This window comes from Oncorhynchus tshawytscha, linkage group LG28 (genome assembly GCF_018296145.1).
Source record: "Oncorhynchus tshawytscha isolate Ot180627B linkage group LG28, Otsh_v2.0, whole genome shotgun sequence".
In the NCBI taxonomy this organism is placed as follows: Eukaryota; Metazoa; Chordata; class Actinopteri; order Salmoniformes; family Salmonidae; genus Oncorhynchus; species Oncorhynchus tshawytscha.
The window spans coordinates 20,410,336-20,428,828 of record NC_056456.1 but is presented as its reverse complement, the minus strand read 5'-3'; the positions used below and the strand labels follow the sequence as shown (position 1 = coordinate 20,428,828).

Below are 18,493 nucleotides of genomic sequence, written 5' to 3'. Positions count from 1 at the left end.
ACAATAGCTACAACTTTTTGGTATTTTCTCCAGCTGGCCAAGACTGTTAACCACCTGACTGATTTTCACAACGACCGCTGGAAAGACAGGCACCGAGTTCGGCTCGAGCAGCAGCCACCACTGCTGGATTGTGTATTTCTTGTTCCTTTAGAGCAGTGGTTCCTAAACGTTTTATAGTCCCGTACCCCTTCAAACATTCAACCTCCAGCTGCGTACCCGCTCTAGGAACAGGGTCAGTGCACTTTCAATCATTGTAAGCCTGCCACACACACACTATACGATACATTTATTAATCATAAGAATGAGTGTCAGTTTTTGTCACAACCCGGCTCGTGGGAAGTGACAAAGAGCTCTTATAGGACCAGGGCACAAATAATAAGATAATACTAACCGATAATTTTGCTCTTTGTTTAGCCATCTTACATATAAAACCCTATTTGTTCATCAAAAATGGTGAATAACTCACCACAGGTTAATGAGAAGGGTGTGCTTGAAAGGATACACATAACCCTGCAATGTTGGGTTTTATTGGAGAGAATCGGTCTTAAATCATTTTCCACACACAGTCTGTGCCGGTATTTAGGTTTCATGCTAGTGAGGGCCGAGAATCCACTCTCACATAGGTAGTGGTTGCAAAGGGCATCAGTGTCTTATCTAGTGATGTACCGATATGACATTTTTGGCAAATACCGATATCCGATATTTTCCTTGCCAAAAAACCCGATACCGATAACCAATATTTAAAATGTTTGCATCCTTTTAAGCATTCTAGTTAAATAGTTAACACACATGGACACAGTGGTCTAAGGCACTGCATCTCAGTACAAGAGGCATCACTACAGTCCCTGGTTCGAATCCAGGCTGTGTCACATCTGGACATGATTGGAGTCCCATAGGACGCCGTCCGGGTTTGGCCGACATTGTAAATAAGAATTTGTTCTTAACTGACTTGCCTAGTTAAATAAAGGTTGCAAACACACACACACTGACCAAAAGTTATTTTGTTGTCATTTACATATGTCCCCATTACCAGTAAAATATAATGAAAACATATTTCTTTCACTTACTTGCTGTGCTGTTTTGTTGTTCATTTCATTCTCAATCAGGAATTCTATGGAACGCCGTTTGGGTCCTTGTATGTCAAAAAGATATACGTCAAATAACACTATTTTCCGTGTCAAATAAGCTTGTTGACCAATCAGGACCTGAATATGACTGCACGTCGCATAATAATTCAACGCCTTAATAAATTTTTAACGTAGTTACTAAACATTGATTACACTATCACTCGTATTTCATATGTCACAACGATTCGTCGATACGTATGCTATGATGCTGGTAAAGTTGTCTCACGCACACAGTGCTGGTCATAAAAAAAGCTAGCTAGCTCATGGATGCAAACAATGTTCTTCCCCAAAAACATAGCACAATGACATAATCTGTTTCAGTAGCTATCGTTAGCTAGCTAACTATATAGCTAGGTGTCATCATCTAAAATAAACCTTATTTATAAGACAGTTATTTTAAGTGTGGCCGGACCCATCTATGTGAAGCTAGCCACAATAAGGATTAGCCACAAGTAGACTTTGCGGTTAGCCTCCACTATGTATCCTTGTCATAGCTTTTGCGCCATCAGTACAGATACCAACACATTTTTACCACCAAAGTCCATTTGATGTCACAAAGCTGTTCAGTACATAAAAAATATTCTCTCATGTTGTCCTGGTTTCCAGAAGAGGATGTCTTCTTTAATTGACCCACCATAAACGTAACAGACATATACCATGAGCCTTGCCAGGCCCTCCACATCTGTTGATTCATCCAGCTGTAACGCATATAATTCACTGGCTTGTATGCAAAGCAGTAATTGTTTCAAAACATCTCCTGCCATGTCACTGATGCTTAGTGAAACAGTGTTGTTTGATGGAGTCGTTGTCTGTATAGTTTTTTTGGGCCTTTTCCCCCAGCATTGTCCCAGCCATATCCGTGGCAGCAGGAAGAATTAAGTCCTCCACAATAGTATGGGGCTTGCCTGTCCTAGCTACTCTGTAGCTCACCATATAAGATGCTTCTAGCCCCTTCTTATTAATGGTACCTGTTGCTTTTATACATGTCTTACTACTCGAAAGACGTATTTATTCTCACTAAAAAAAACGTAGCTTATTTTTCAAAATGTCATGTTTCGTTTCTAAATGTCTGCGCAAGAGTAACGATTAATGTGTTTGGAGGTAAATTATTTGACTAGGCTACCTGTATTTGACATTGTGTTGTTATTTCGATGAACACTGGATGGTTTAATTTTATTTTTGGCAGTGAAACAAGGCTACTCAGGCGAGAAAAAAACCTCACCCAAATGTATAGCCCCGTTGGAAAATGTAATTGTACTGTTTGAAAATGTGAATATTCTTTTATATTTTTTATGTGATTCACATTTGTATTTGGCTTACCCCTGGCGGCATTGCCAGTTTGGGAATACCTGCTTTAGAGGGAATGCTAGCTTATTAAGGATACTTCAGCAAGCTGCTATTTGCTATGTTGAAAATTACAATCACAGATTTGTAAAACAGATAGGAAATAGTAGCATCTTGGTGATGTTAGGTCTTAATCTTGAATTAAACTTTGTTTTGGGTCATGACAAATAAACACTATGACAAAGTTACAGTTGGTGATAAAATGTATAATTTACCTGGTTTAGATACGCCGTTTTATTTTCTTCCGTCTCCTCAGAATGGGAAGGCAGTCCATAGCATGTGTGTGTGGGTGGGGGGGATCTGAGGCATGTAGAGTGGGACTAGGGGCTCCACTGTAAACTAAAACAATGATAACTATACAAGGCATATTGACATTTGAGAGAGACATAAAGCAATCACAGGTGTTGATTGGGAGAGGTGTGCAAAAATAATGAATGTGACATTAAGCAGACGTTTTTATCTAAAGCAGCAGTATGCATGGGTTCATTTTCAGTTTGTGGCTCCGAGAATCAAACCCAAAATCATGACGTTTCGAGCACCATGAGTTTTTCTATTGACTGTTTTGGTCGTTATTTATTTAGCTATTTTAACAGGCTATAGACTACATTTGTAACAGTTTAATAGTCTACTGCAATAATTCAACATGCATGGTTGTAGGCTGCATCACTCCTTCAGCCTAAATAGCAGATTATCAAATGGAAGATATAGGCTAGGCCTTTGCGTTCCTCCAGGCTGCGCTGTGCACGCGCCACTATTGATAGGCATACGTTTTTAGAAAATATCATTATTATACCTCCTAGGCTACAACAACAGAGTGCAATAAGTAATTTATTATTATTACTACACAAATATTGTCTGGGCTGTAAACTGCAGTGATGTAGGATCATTTGAATTACCGCTCGAACGTCCTTTTGTGTTTTATGTCTAAATAAATCCCTGATTATAATACAACCATTTGGATCAGTTATGGGTTTATTCTCAACAGTTTACAAAGTCCAGAAAATTACATTAGGCCACTTATATGGTGTATTTTGTCAGGATGTTTCAGCGTTTACCGATAGGCCTACTATAGAAAAATAGGCTATAGCCTATGACACTGAGATGTGCTGTCTGTCGTGGATCATGTATTCCAAGTCGTCCTAATATTCTCATGGCCACCAGTATATGCCTAAAAATTCTTAATGCCATGATATTAAGCCAGGATTGTCCGAAGAACTGAAATTAATAGAATTAGTGTGAGTGGAGTTCCCCAATTAATATGTAGTAAAATCTAATGAATTTATAGCATAGATTCTCTACGGTCCTTCTCCATCTAATAGCCTAATGGGCCGAATTTTAGCTTGCAAATGACCCAGCAAATTTTAGGTGAAATTATTACATGAATTCGTTTTTTTCTTTATTCTTCCATCATCTGACGAATAAATACCTCATATGGCCTACTTCTGAAAAAGTTAAATTGGGCCAGGTATGCTGAAGTGTACTCGGCTCGAGTACCATTAGCCAGAACCCAAGTAGCTTAATATGATTACGCTGGACTCAGGAAGAGCTCGGCCTTTATGAAGTCCCCCGGACTCGGAGTCGATGCCGAGTCCCTTGAGTCAGAATAGGCCCGAATCCACCATGTTGACTGTATCAGACCCAGAGAACACCAGCAAAGACATACTACTTCAAACACAATATAACACTGAAACCCCATTGAAGAACTCACATGTACAGATTTACAATGTATTTATAAAAATGATCTCCACATTAATTTCAGGGTCAAAACCTTGGGATTCTTGTGGCAACATCGCCATCTGGTGTATTTAAAGTACAATTACAATCGTCGAGGATAAGCGCAACCAAGGACAGCACCGTAGCAGACAGTTTAGGAGATTCATTCAAGCAAAGCTTTCTTGTAGTCCGGTGTAAGCATTTTGTTCGAAGACTATTACAACGAACTTAAATGAATAAGAAATGCAGTACTTTTAAAATAGAGTTCAGACCTTCATCTAGGTCAGGACTAAAGGAGTCTTAACCATAGACCGTATATAAAACCATAGACATTTAGGGTGTTTGCACACAGTCCTATTTCAAGTGAACTCTGGGGTAGAAAAAAAGGAAAAGTTCTCAGTTCTCTTTGTATTCACACCGCCCTTACCTTTGAACAAGGACTGAAACTCTTTTGCCTATGCACTTCACCTATTTTGTGGTCCGAGTCCTCCTTGCATTTACATTGCTATGTTTAGAAAGGAACCAAGATCTTTTTCCAACATTCAATCAATGTACTGTGGGTTTTTACAAAGTGCAGGACAAGCCATTCCATCAGACTGTGTTATCGGACAGCTAGATATACCTTATACCTACTTACATTTTGGAAGCTAATATATTGCATTTATTTAAAAAGTGAGACATAATTGTAATCAGAAGATACTATTAACATGTAAATATTATTGGTAACAGAATAACTGCAGATTAAATCATGCTGTAATTGACAATTGTACACCCAATTTAGGCTACTGCCCCTTTAAGAGCTAGTATATATTTTGTACCATATGTTATGATTCTTACCAAACATGTTGTCGTCTTCTCACACTATTCAAACCCCACAATCGAATTAACAGTTAATGAAGCTGTCTTAGCCTATAGATCACATATTGCAAACAAATCATCTGGACTAAAATCTGATTTTGTGGCACTAATGTGAGGGGCTATGGCAGGGGTTAATGTTGTTGCAGCAGTGTAGTGCGGGAATAATGACAAAAGAACCTGGGGAGTTTTGTGTTCACAGTGTCCTAAAAAAGGGAACCGGACTGCGGAATTCATGCCAACCGAACTCAGACAACCTCTCGTGATGTTCTCAATTTAGGCTCGTTTCGGGGTCTGAGTTCCTTTCATGTTCACACTGCAAAAAAAATAAACCAACCGCACCGAGTTCACAAAAATTGTCTGTAAGGGACCATGTGATAACACCCTTAGTTAAGACTGAGAACATTCGTGTGCCATGGGAGTCGACATATATTGTTGCATAAACCATCACAAATTTAGCTTGAACAGAAACACATACATATAAACATTCGTGAACAATATATGTAAAGAAACGAAAATATCATCATTAACTAGTGTCATAGCAGGTCTGTATTTGTTTTATAACGACAACAAAAATCTAACCACATAACTTCCGACGAGATGTCCATCACGTGAGTAGACTTGATTCACCAATCACCGCGTTCTATGGACGTCACACGCAAGCAGTCAAAAAAAAAAAAAACACGTGAGCCGGTTATGAAAGTTATATCACCCGGGCAAGAGCGTCGATTACTTTGTTTAACATAAGCATTTTATTCACTTCAACGAGACAAGGGTCTTCAAAGGCAATTCAGAAAAGGGTAGGTAAGGAAATCAAGCTTGAATGTAAACCAGTTTCAGTTCAGTACGGAACTAGCTACTCATTCAACGAGGACAGCATTGTTACCTGCAATGCAATATTGTTGATGTCATGTTAGATCATATACTTATCATTATTATGTCAATTATGAATTTCCTGGTCATTGGTCTAGTTTCAAGTTACTTTGTGTAAGGCATTGGAGACCTGAGGGTTCATTTTATGTGTATTTGTAATCATCAGCACCCACAGTGCATCCCAGCCATAATAGCTAGTGCCCTTCTGACACTGCACCATTTTCTGACTGATAGGAAGTGAAGAGCTTATCAACTGTGCACTCTGCGTAAAGACCCAAGACAAGTTCTGGACAGAGATTCTCAGGAACACAGCAATGTTTTTCTGTATAGTTTTGCTAGTTAAAAAATATAGATTTAAATAAATCTGTATTAAATCTGTTGGATCTGTCTGAATTTACAGAAGTGAAACATGGTTGTTGGGAAGGAAATGGTTAGAAAGAAAACACCATGTTTCACTTCTGTAAATTCAGACAGATCCAACAGATTTAATACAGATTTATTTAGTTAATTCATATAAATATTTTGAATCGTTAAATTCTCCATTGATGGCAGTTGCCATTTTTTTTAACTAGCAAAACTATACAGAAAAACATTGCTGTGTTCCTGAGAATCTCTGTCCAGAACTGGTCTTGGGTCTTTATGCAGAGTGCACAGTTGATAATCTCTGACTCTGTCTCTTTGCAGTCAGACATGTTTGGTTCAGTGGTGGTTGGCATTGGGACGGCAGGCTTTGTGAGGATCAGGGACATCCTAGCCCCTCTGCCCTCCAGCGCAGCTGAGAAGCTCAGTGTCAAAGGTTTCATATCCAGGTGAGGTACCAAGACTCATCTCATTGTTTTTTGGACACACTGTGCACAGCAGTGTGTCTAGGTCCATGTGCTGGTTTTGGCAGGAACAACGGGTGTTAAAAAACAATGGTAAAATTCACACACTGAAAAAATACCTTGATTTTAGTGCATATTTATTATATGTGCAGTGCAATTAAATTTGCATTGCACATATGAAATAGATATATAGTCACTGTCGTCACAGTCAGCAGCTGGGTCGTGCATACTGTAGCAAACCCTGTGACTATTTCAAAGCATTTTTTCCCGTAGTGAATAGGACTCTGGTGCTGTCTTCCCATAGGAGGATTCTGGAGGAGCAGCAGGGAGTGAAACAAATCACTGTTGAAGATGCCCTGAGCCGGGACGACATAAAGGTGGCTTTCGTCTGCACCGAAAACGCTGCCCATGAGGAAAACATCAGGTAAAACGCTTTCTCTCTCTCAATGACCCCATATCTCTATTACAGTCCTCTGTGGTAGTTGTCTAGCTATCCCTTTGTCCGTTTTGTTTCTATCTGAAATGCTCTTACACAAGAGCTATATTTTCACCATGTTACAAATCACCACTAGGAGTCAGCACCCGAACACGTATATTGTCTGTATCAATCCTCATTACACTGTTTCCTTTCTTAGTCCACTGAGGCTCCATCTCGGTGTAAAAACTGTACGTTAATTAACCATTAATTGAACCTGGCCCATTTACTAAACCCTCAGACAAACTGTTGGAGCTAGGAACACAAGCATTTCGCTACACCCGCAATAACATCAGCTAAATATGTGTATGTGACCAATAAAATTAGATTTAACAGCTCTAGTATATAAGCTATATATTATACAACATTGAGACATATTGTGACACAGTAAATTCAATGTTGTATTACATGTAAAATCCACATAAAATCAATAGTGGAATGTTTGGATTCAATCTGGACCTTTAGTCTAATAATTTTACCATCATTTTCGAACTGTTCCCTTTTCATTTTTGTCACCCACTTCCCTTGAAAAACAGTTCGCCCTACAGCCAATTCTGTCGAATCAAAAGAATTTGCAAAAAACAATCAGATTTCGACAGAAATATGGCTGAGACACAAAGAAAATTCAAGGAGAGGGGGTACAAAAATGGTCAGATTAAACATTGCCACATTCTAAGATCCGATGACAGTATCGGTAATGTGTTTTCGGACCCTCCCTTGGTCATATTCTTGCGGGGCAGAAATCTCAGAGATCAACTGGTAAACTCTGATTTACCACCCCAAGATATCCCTGCACAACGTCTATTTGCGCCCCTACTGGATGGAAACTACCAGTGTAATGGCTGTGCTCAATGCAATGGCACTTAGAAATATGGATCCTTCAAACACCCCCAAACAGGGAAACAGATCCCAATCAAAGGTGTTATCACGTGCTCCACTAAGGCAGTTATTTATCTTCTAACTTGTCCTTGTGGTAAAAAATGATGTGGGTAAAACAAAGTGAGAATTAAAAGTATGAATCTCGGAGCATCGTAGCACCATGCAAAAACTCGACTTACCCAATTGAAGCCAACTTTTTTGGGAGCAAACCACTCGATTTTGTCCCTACGTTATATTGGCATCAAACATGTCACCCTCCCTAGGAGAGGGGGTGACCTCAACAAATTATTGTTAAAACGAGAGGCTGTCTGGATCTTTAATTTAAAGACCCTTGCTCCCTTCGGTCTCAACGTAGACTTTGATCTGAAGCCGTTCTTGTGATTATTGTGATTTTGCTATTGTAAATGTTTGTAGGCTTATTGTATCTGTGATCGTATGCTATTAATTTATGTTTTTTGAATGCTATTTTAATATGAGAATTAACCAATGATATCAGGCCACGCCTGGCCATGATTAGACACCTGTGTGTGTCCTTTGACACTATATAAACTAGTCACCCCGCAGTGTTTTTCATTATACCCTAATGAAAACAGCTTGTCTGTCGAAACGTTGGTTATTAAATTATTGCATCTGAGCTCCTAGAGTGTGCGACTCCTTTAATTTTTCAAAAACCCTTCTAATTGCTACCATGCTTATGCTGCAAATGCATTTCATATTTCTTCTGGAAGAAACATTTCAGTGTAGCTGTTTTGATGTACACCACTCAAACCCTGGAGAGGACCACCAAGGCTACAGCTCTCTAATGGCTCTCTTTATGACTGCGAACTGTAGCGTAAACACACTGAAATTATGTTTTTTACTCTCCCTCTCACTGCTAAATGTACAGTGTACAGAGAGGCAGAGATGGGCTATTAAAGAATGGAGAGTTATTTTAGGCTGGTTAATGAGGGTGTTTAGAACATGGCCATCATGTTTCACTGGAAGACAGTTCCAGGCTAATTGTCTAAATGGAACAGCAGGTACTGCCCTTCATACTGTAAAGGGAAAAAAGACATGAAATGTTATTGAGAACAGCTTTTTCATAGAGGATACTTCATTGTCTTATTTTTTTGTCAATTTAATTTGAAGGAAAATTTTGAGAAAGTTACAAGAAGTTTTAAGAGCGGTCAATGTGAAGTTTTCCCAACTCTGAACACGATGGGTTGTTGAAACATTGGGCTCTTATTTTTTTATATATATTTTTTATTTCAACTTTATTTACTAGGCAAGTCAGTTAAGAACAAATTCTTATTTACAATGACGGCTTAACCCGGACGATGCTGGGCCGATTGTGCGCCGCCCTATGGGACTCCCAATCACGGGCTGGAATCGAACCAGGTCTGTAGTAATGCATCTAGCACTGAGATGCAGCGCCTTAGACTGCTGCGCCACTCGGGAGCCCTTGCTGGTCAGTTTGGTTTACAAAGTTACATTTGAGTTGTGCAACTCCCTAGTACAGGACAGTCCTTGAAATGGAATTTATGTTCTGTTCAAGCGCTGTCTCTTGGACACCCTTCTTGGATACTGTAAAAAACATTTCTCCTATACTATGTTGCATGTCTTAACCGACCATAGGATGTTTCTGGAAGCTGGGAAGCATGTCTGTGTGGAATATCCAATGGCCATGACACACAAGACTGCTGTGGAACTCTGGGACCTGGCTCAGGAAAAAGGTGAGTTGGACAGAATCATAGGAAGATATTTTATAGAGAAGACATGGTGAAGTCTTGATGACATGGTCATGATGATGTAGTAGACGTGTATCTGTATCAGGGTTTCCGTTTGGAAAATGTGACGCCGGACATTTGACCGGCAGCATTTTAATTGACAGGACATTTGAGGAATTTAACGGCCCCATATGCATTGGGTGTGTAACAAGATTAGGGCGTCTACACACGGTGCTCAGAATGACAGAAATCACATTTAGATTATGGTAATTCATTTTTACACTGTATATGCAACTCACTGGACAATGAAAGAAAGTTGATTTAAAAGCCAATAGAACATAATGGTTTCAATGGCATTGAAATTAGATTTTGGCTAGGCTACTTTGAAGCAAGGTAAGACATGCCTCATAATATGAAGTAAAACATTCAGGTTTCACACAATTAAGTTTTGAAAATGCATACTACCACCAGCTCACATTGTAAAGTGTGACGTGATGAAGCCTGCCTACCGTTGCACATGAATGACGAATGGGAGGCGCGCTTCAATTACCAGTTGTGAAATAAAAATAGTAGCTCTTTTTAATCACAACCATCAAAACTGTTTTTAACATGCAATTTCAATGTATTATTGTTGCACAATGATTGGGCTTATAAAAGCATATTTCACTCCAGCAGGAGCTGTAGCAGCAGCTCTTGTGCTGTCTGACAGATTTTCTGCTTAAACTAGGCTCTGTATCTGTATGCTGTCTGCGATAACCATTTACCAATAAGCATGACTGGTTAAATGTATTTACATCGACTGGTATTTTTTTATCAATGAATAGGATAAAAAGCATTATTTCACAATTTTAAAAAAATAATAAATTCTCTCTCCCTGACAATTGGCCGGTACCAGTTTTATTTTTTGGGCTTTTCATATTTTTGGGGGTGGCCAAAAGCCAGGCTATTACAGACTAATGGAAAGCCTGATCTGTGTGTCTTAATAACTACTGATCACCTACGTATTTAAAGTTCTATGTCTTCTATGTTCCTAGGAGTGGTCCTGCATGAGGAGCACATAGAACTCCTGACAGCCGACTTCAAGCAGCTGAAGAAGGACATAGCAGGGAAAAGGCTGGAGGAGGGATTCCTTCACTTCACAGGTGAGACGGAGACTGGAATTGAGAATATAGCGCAAATCCCAGGTGAAAACACAACCGTGATACACGAAGGCCCCAGCACTACTGATACAGACATCACCCCAAATACAATATTTGCTACAGAAACTTAACTGCATAGCATGTATCAAATTGATGTGCATCATCCAGGTAACAGGCTTTGGGATGAATATTTAATTCCAGAGCTTTTGATGTAATGAAGGCTCCCATCAAAGCGACTTGTGAAATGTTGTGTTTTCATTCTCCACAGTACACGTGTTGGGTTTGATGTGAAAGAGAGCCTGCCTGTGGAGTGAGGCAGGCAGGCTGGTCTCTGGTGTGAAATACAGAAGGGTGTTGTTGATGAAATCCAGAGGTGTGTCAAATGGTACTGTATTTCCTACATAGTGCTCTACTTTTGTCATTAGTAGTGCGCTACATAGGGAATAGGGTGCCATTTGGGATGTTGACTAGCTCTGTCCTATTTCATCAGAGCCTAGCAGCTGGGGAAGAGGCAAGTGAATGCATATGAATGGACTTCTCCTAAAGCACCCATGATTGAATAATAAATCATAGTTATCAACTCCACATGCTTCACATAACCTCAGATGACAGACAGTATTTTATAGCAGCTGCCTGTTGACCAAGAATGGAAGTCGGAGCTTAGTGGAGAGAATGGAGGACTAAGAGGGAGTAGTTTCTCTTAAATTTGAGTCAGGGCAGTTTTTGTAGTTCGACTGTAGGAGGCAGCAAGTGCAAAATTAAATGTAACATCTGTTGGGAGATTCACTTCAATGGTTCATTCATTTTATGCATAATGGTGACATATACTGCAACAGCACCACACCAGTTTATGTACTGTCGGAATGTGATGAAATACAAAATCAATACAAAGGGCATAATGTGAGCAGAGGATGATTAACATGAGCCATTGGATTACATGTCCCATTACAACTACTTCTGACTGTAGTTTTCCTGTGCGTCTCACAATAGGAGGTCCTCTGAAGCCGGGCTTTGGTTTTCCAGCTTTCAGTGGCATCGCCCGGCTCACCTGGCTGGTCGATCTGTTTGGAGAGCTGTCTGTCACCGCTGCCAGCATGGAGGAAGACCAGCAGAACAAGTACATGAAGATGACCGCTCAACTCATAACCAAAGAGCAGAAGTATGTACTCTGTACTCCATTGGATTAATCAAATAAACAAATCAGATAAGTCCTTTCACAACATCTCAAACTTAGCTATTCTGCCAGTACAAAACGTAATTGCCTTTATTACATCTAGAAATACTGGTAGTCCACGCTGAAACGTTGGGTTAACTATACCCCTCTATCTATTCTATTATGGATTTATTACAGGCCTCTCACGTGGATTGAGGAGTGGGCTCCCGGCCTGTCTAGGGCCAAAGACATCAACTTCCGCTTTGACTCATGCACCATCACCCAGCTGCCCCCAGCCACCAGGGAGCCGGTGGGTATCTTTATGCAGGACTTGGTGCTCTTCAGTCAGAAGCTGCTGGGCCAGGTGCCCCGTGACCAGCTCCATGCAGAGCGCCGCAGGATCCTCCACTGTCTAGAGCTGGCCGACCGCATCCAGCAGCTGAGCCTGCAGGGCTCAGCCCAGGACACCTAGAGACTAGCAGTCTACCGAGGGGCCCCAGCAGTCTACCGAGGGGCCCCAGCAGTCTACCGAGGGGCCCCAGCAGCCTACCGAGGGGCCCCAGCAGCCTACCAAGGGTTGTGAAATTACAGTAACTTTCCCAAAATTCCCAGGTTTTCCAGAATTTTGCAACGCTTTCCCTACTGGTGGATGTCCAAGCGTACAAGATCCATCCATAAGCCATCTACAGTAAAGCTACTGTAACATGCTGTACTGTAGACATACGCTCAGCGCATCTTTGAAATGTTAAGGTATTTTATGTGTTTCAGAGGCTGCATTTACACAGCAGCCCAATTCTGATATTTTTTCCACTAATTGGTCTTTTGATCTAGCCTGACGACTCAAGCTGAATTCGTCCACTGCTCTATATACTTCAGTCTGAGACTGCCGTCATTGAAGTCGTTTGTAGTGACGTCAAAATGAGGTGTGTTGTACAAAACAAAGTAATAAGCGATTGGATCATCTCTAGCCAATGACACATTTTCAAAATCCCACTTTACCCACGTGTGTTCTGGCTGGGGAGGTACTCCGATCCTGACTCATTGCGGAAAAGAAGCTAATGTCCGTGTGTGTGGCATACTGTAGAATTTGACCTGAGCAAGGAGTTTGGGTAGCCAGGAAATGTTTGACCAATCACATCAGATCTTTTCACATCAGATCTTTTTCAGAATTAGACTTTTTGGGGGTATTTTTCACCCCTTATTTCTCCCCAATTGGTAGTAGTTAGTCTTGTCTCATTGCTGCAACTCTCATATGGACTTGGGAGAGGCAAGGGTGCAAGTAGAAATACTGGTGTGCAAAAGAGCAGAAAAACAAATATGGGGATAAGGTAGGTAGTTAGATGGATGGGCTATTTACAGATGGGCTGTGTACATCTGCAGCGTTCAGTAAGCTGCTCTGACAGCTGACGCTTAAAGTTGGTGAGGGAGATAATGGGCTGCCTGTGTAGACTCAGCCTAAGGCATGCCGGCTTATTATTTTAGGGTTAGGCTGTTACTACAGACCACATCTTAACATTGATGGAAGGTCAGTTGATATATAGTTTGATGTTTGCATTGTTACTTATTGAAGTTAATCTACATTACAGTTGAATGTACTGTAACATTCCTGTGGTTGATCACAGCTCATGGTGCTTTATCATTGGCTGGTGTGCTTTACTTATCTCATATGACATTTTAATATTGACATGTTGTATAGCTATTGTGCAGACAGAAGTGTAAGGCAAAACGGTGACATACTGATCGATGGATTTATTTGTATTTTTTTAAATTTAACCTTTAATTAACTAGGCATGTCAGTTAAGAAAAATTTTTTATTTACAATGACGGCCTACATGTTCAAATCATTAACATCGTACAATAGGTGTTTGTATGATACCTCAGGTAAATGGTATCTCGATAGCTTTGGCAAGTGAAAGTGTGTTATTTACACTGCAACTGCAACATTGTCAGTGGACTGCAATTGACACATCTATTTAGTTGTTTTAAAGTAGCAATCCAGCCTCCTTTTTTACCTAATTTAACACCTGATTTACTTAACAAAAGGCATATCTCAATAGGTGGTCCAGGCAAGTCCTGACATTGCACAAGTGGGGGGTGGGCCTTTCCTCTTTTGTTCTCTTTCTCCTCTATTGTTCCTCAAGCTCGGGGGAGGTAGATGAAATCACGGATTCCCACCAGACTGACTCTTTGATTGCCCTACTCCTTGACGTTTGCAGTTGTCTAAAAAACACTATTTTGCTCTGTCTAGTCTTTAGTTTGTGTACTTTATTGTATTTATACATGGGATATTGCTTTTCAACAGTACAAGTTCAAAAATCAATCGGAGGACATATTTCAGTGTTTGATAAAGGGGCATTGCAGTTAACTTGATTTAGATGTTTTTGTAATGTCTGGAATTTCAGCCTGTTCAGGTGGGATGGAACTTTTGGACCGCATCATGACTTCACACCGCTTCCCTGGTTTTAGCACTAAATCATTCACTAGCTTGTTTCCTTAGTTGTAGTTTGTGCAATACGCTTCCTTTTCTTTTTCTTTGTTTCAAACCAGTATTTCAAGGATCTCAAAATTAGCTGTTCACCATACAATATAATAAGTATTCTACTTAATTCTAGGATGCTGACAGACTGAATTTGTGCCTTGGCCTGCTCAGTTCCCTCCCATTGTTATCCATTCATGCCAGTCCCATCTAATGATGTACAGTGGGCTCCAAAATTACTGGCAATGAACAAACAATACTTAAAAAAATATAAACAATATAATTATATAGATAAACTCAAAATACCAACATGTGAGAAATACTGTACATTATTGTTTCAATGGAACCAACCAAAATCATTCAATTATTTAATACAAAATGCATTTAACCAAAATCAATAATCATAATTATTGGCACTCCTCATTTAGCCCTTAGTGCAACCACCTCTGGCAAGGATAACAGCATGGAGTCTTTTCCTGTAATGTTTGACAAGGTTAAGGAACACATTTGGAGTGATTTTCGACCATTCCTCTATTCAGATCCTTTCAAGATCCTTCACATTCTTGGGTTTGCGCTTATCAACTGCCCTCTTCCACTCAGCCCACAGGTTTTCGATTGGATTGAGGTCCGGCGACTGAGATGGCCATGGCAGAACATTGATTTTGTTGTCACAGAACCATTTCTGTGTGGATCTTGAGGTATGTTTCGGGTCATTGTCTTGTTGGAAAGTCCACCTGCGGCCAAGTCCCAGCCTTCTGGCAGAGGCAACCAGATTGTCAGCCAAAATTGCCTGATACTTGGTAGAATTCATTATGCCATCAATCTTAACCAGTGCCCCTGGACCTCTGTAATTAAAACAGCCCCAAAACATCACTGACCCACCTACATATTTTACCATGGGTATGAGGTGCCTCTCCTTGTATGCATCTCTGTTTTGACGCCAAACATGCCAATGCTGTATCTGACCAAAACGTTACATTTTGGTCTCCTCTGACCAGAGCACCTTCTTCCAGTCATAATTTAAATGACGTTTGGCAAACCCCAAGCACTTGCGTCTGTGTCTTGGGATCAGAATGGGCTTTCTTCTGGCAACCCTTTCAAAGAGCCTGTGGATGTGGAGGTGGCATCTGATGGTGCTCTTTGAAACCTGGTGACCCAAAGACTCCACCAAGGCCAGCAATTCTTTCACAGTGATTCTTGGGGATTTTGTTGCTTCTCTCACCATCCTGGGAGGCAAAATGCATTTGCGTCCTCTACCCGTGAGGTTTTCAACTGTTCCATATCTTTAGAATGTTCTAATAATTGCCCTGACAGTGCTCAGTGGTATATTCAATCGCTTGTGGATCTTCTTGTAGCCATTACCAGATTTATGAAGGTCTACGACAATCTGCCTCTTTTGAACTGCCAGTTCTTTTGTTTTCTTCATGGTGTTGGATGACAGTGGGATATTGCATGTGTGTTACCTAACTTGTATACCCTAGTTAAACAGGAAGTGATGTATTGGCTCAATATAGTTCCTTAGGGCTTAGATAAACAACTTAATTAAGTGTAATTTAATTTGTGGTTTAATTTTGGTAGATGTTATTTACAATAATCTTTAAGGGTGCCATTAATTGTGAAACCTTGATTTGGAGGACATTGATAAATTATTTTGGTTGGTTCCATTGAAACATTAATAAAGTACAGTATTTCTCACATGTTGGTATTTTGAGTTTCTCTATAATTATATTGTTTATATTTGTTTCAGCATTGTTTGTGCATTGCCAGTCAGGGGTGCCAGTAATTTTGGAGCCCACTGTGTATGTCTACCATGTTACACAAGTATTCACTACCCAGTGAGTGCAGTTTGGCCACTTTAACTGTGTGTCACTAGTGTTATTAGCAATTTATATGTAGAGAAAATTACATTTAACAGTTTGAGGGAGAATTGTACTATTATAATACCTGAATGTTTTAATAATGTGTATTGTAACTGTATAATTTGCAATAAAATTGATAATTTGCAGTTTTCCCATATTAATAGGCCATATAATGTGTGCTTGATTGATCATCTTCCTGTTTGATTCTGCCGTTACATTCTCGATGAAAGAAGCAGGCAACCATCAATAATAAGCATTGCAGAATCCTGCATGAGAAATATATATATATATATTTATTTTTTTCACAAGCAAACAGGTAGCTGTTGCACCCTGGCCCAGGGTCATAATACTGGTCTGATCTGCTGGCTATGGTTACCAGTCGATGGACATGAGTGTTGCTCCTGCCTGTACCATCTGCTTCTGTTGATAGCCTCACAGAGTAGAGCTGATGGTGATCAGAGAAAACACTGGGTTACTCCTGAAACAGGGTAAATCCACACCAATAAGATCATTAAGCGAAAAATAAATACATTTATGAATTACTCATTACTTTTACAAATGACAACCTATATTGCCTGTACTGCATATGCTTTGTGTGATCTAAATGTTGTGACACTGAAGTTGTGACAGTGTGGACTCATAGCCTGTCCTGGTTTTTTTTTAAAAAGCTCAATGTTCAATGGTTTGCGATTGCTTTCAAGCAGTGCTTCTGCGTCCTTGATAGCAGTGTTCCTAGAGTTACTGTGGGGGCGTGTCGCCTTATCTTTATGTGTGTGAAAAGAATAGGCTACGTTCGATACAATTTAATGCAAAAGATAATGACAAACTCAACTGTGAAGAAGAGATCAACTCCGATTGCTTGATGGACTGAAACCATATTGACCAATGGCACCGACAGTCGACCAAACATCGGAGTCATGGCCGGTGGCTCACCAAACACAATGTGGCGACAAATGATTTCTAAACATGTCTGATTAATTTTGGACTATCACGGTATTTAGGTGGAGGCTACTGTCCGTGAGTGAAGTTGACATTTCGTGAATGATGCCAGTTCTGTGTGGAATCATACTTCTGTTTTGGTTAGTGGATGAGGTGAGTCTGATATTTTTAGTCAGAAATTCAAATCAATGTTAAAGTGAATAATTGTCCTCTTTTTGTTTCCGTTAAAAGGCCTGGGTATGACGGTCTTCAGAACTGTCTCGTTGTTCTCTGAAATATTATAGCCTTGGGGTTTATTGAAAGTCAACAAAACAATGCGCCCTGCTGCTGCAGAAGTTGTGGGCTATTGAGAACTATTTAGGCCTATGAACGCTAGGCAATTATGTAAGGTCACATAAATCCGTGGTATATTGAATTATATTCTGTACATAATGTATTAAAATCTATGTTCTTGAAATGAAACAATATTTAGAAAAACTCACCATTCATTGAAGTCTTACTGGACTCATATTTACATCAGCCTGGATCATATCATATGTACCACAATTAGTTTGGCCTTGTCTTGCCTCTAGACCATTTGGTTCCATCCAATAACATCCAATAAATAGATCACACAATACCATTTTACAAAGCTGACTGCACATACACACAGACACATGCAGTTCACTCATTTGCACGCACACATACACACAGGCATCTCTTCCTCTTCTAATCGTTGTTAATTGTGACAGAACTGAAGCAGTGACAAACAGCTCTTTGTGGTATTGTTTGTGAGCCCAGCTCCTCTGCTGATGACCAAAAGCAGACTCCAGTCCTGCTCAGGGGCTGCTTTGTCCCTTTGCCATGAGTGTAAATGAAAGGGACATGCTGCAATTGACCGTGGACACAAACATCCACCTGGCAGATCTAGGCTGGAGTGTTTCTCACAATTACTCCCATCCAAGAAAGGCCAAGGCTAGCCGGCTCACCTCACAGCTCACACATACCTTACATGGTGATGGATGGACATCAAACAAAAATGGATGTCTCATCATCATAGAAGCCAGAGCCATAGAAAATAACACTGGGGAATAGTGTGATTATGTCTAGTGAGGGCAGATAATAGTGAGAGCCCACAGACTATTTTTCTCT

General features: G+C 40.2%; 1 protein-coding gene across 2 annotated transcripts; it reads left to right on the top strand.

Annotated features, from left to right (window-relative positions):
- The first annotated feature begins 5,697 nt into the window (after positions 1–5,697).
- LOC112226884 (biliverdin reductase A) lies at positions 5,698–13,308 on the top strand. 2 transcript variants are annotated; one of them, XM_024391532.2, is made up of 7 exons: positions 5,698–5,843; positions 6,597–6,721; positions 7,041–7,160; positions 9,705–9,802; positions 10,831–10,938; positions 11,926–12,094; positions 12,287–13,308. In XM_024391532.2, exons 2-7 carry the CDS (start codon positions 6,603–6,605, stop codon positions 12,558–12,560), a joined length of 888 nt encoding a protein of 295 aa, XP_024247300.1. In that variant the 5' UTR covers positions 5,698–5,843; positions 6,597–6,602; the 3' UTR covers positions 12,561–13,308. The 2 variants fall into 2 exon arrangements, with proteins under 2 accessions (XP_024247300.1, XP_024247299.1); XM_024391531.2 differs by having other exon boundaries at positions 5,739–5,839.
- The last annotated feature ends 5,185 nt before the right edge of the window (positions 13,309–18,493 follow it).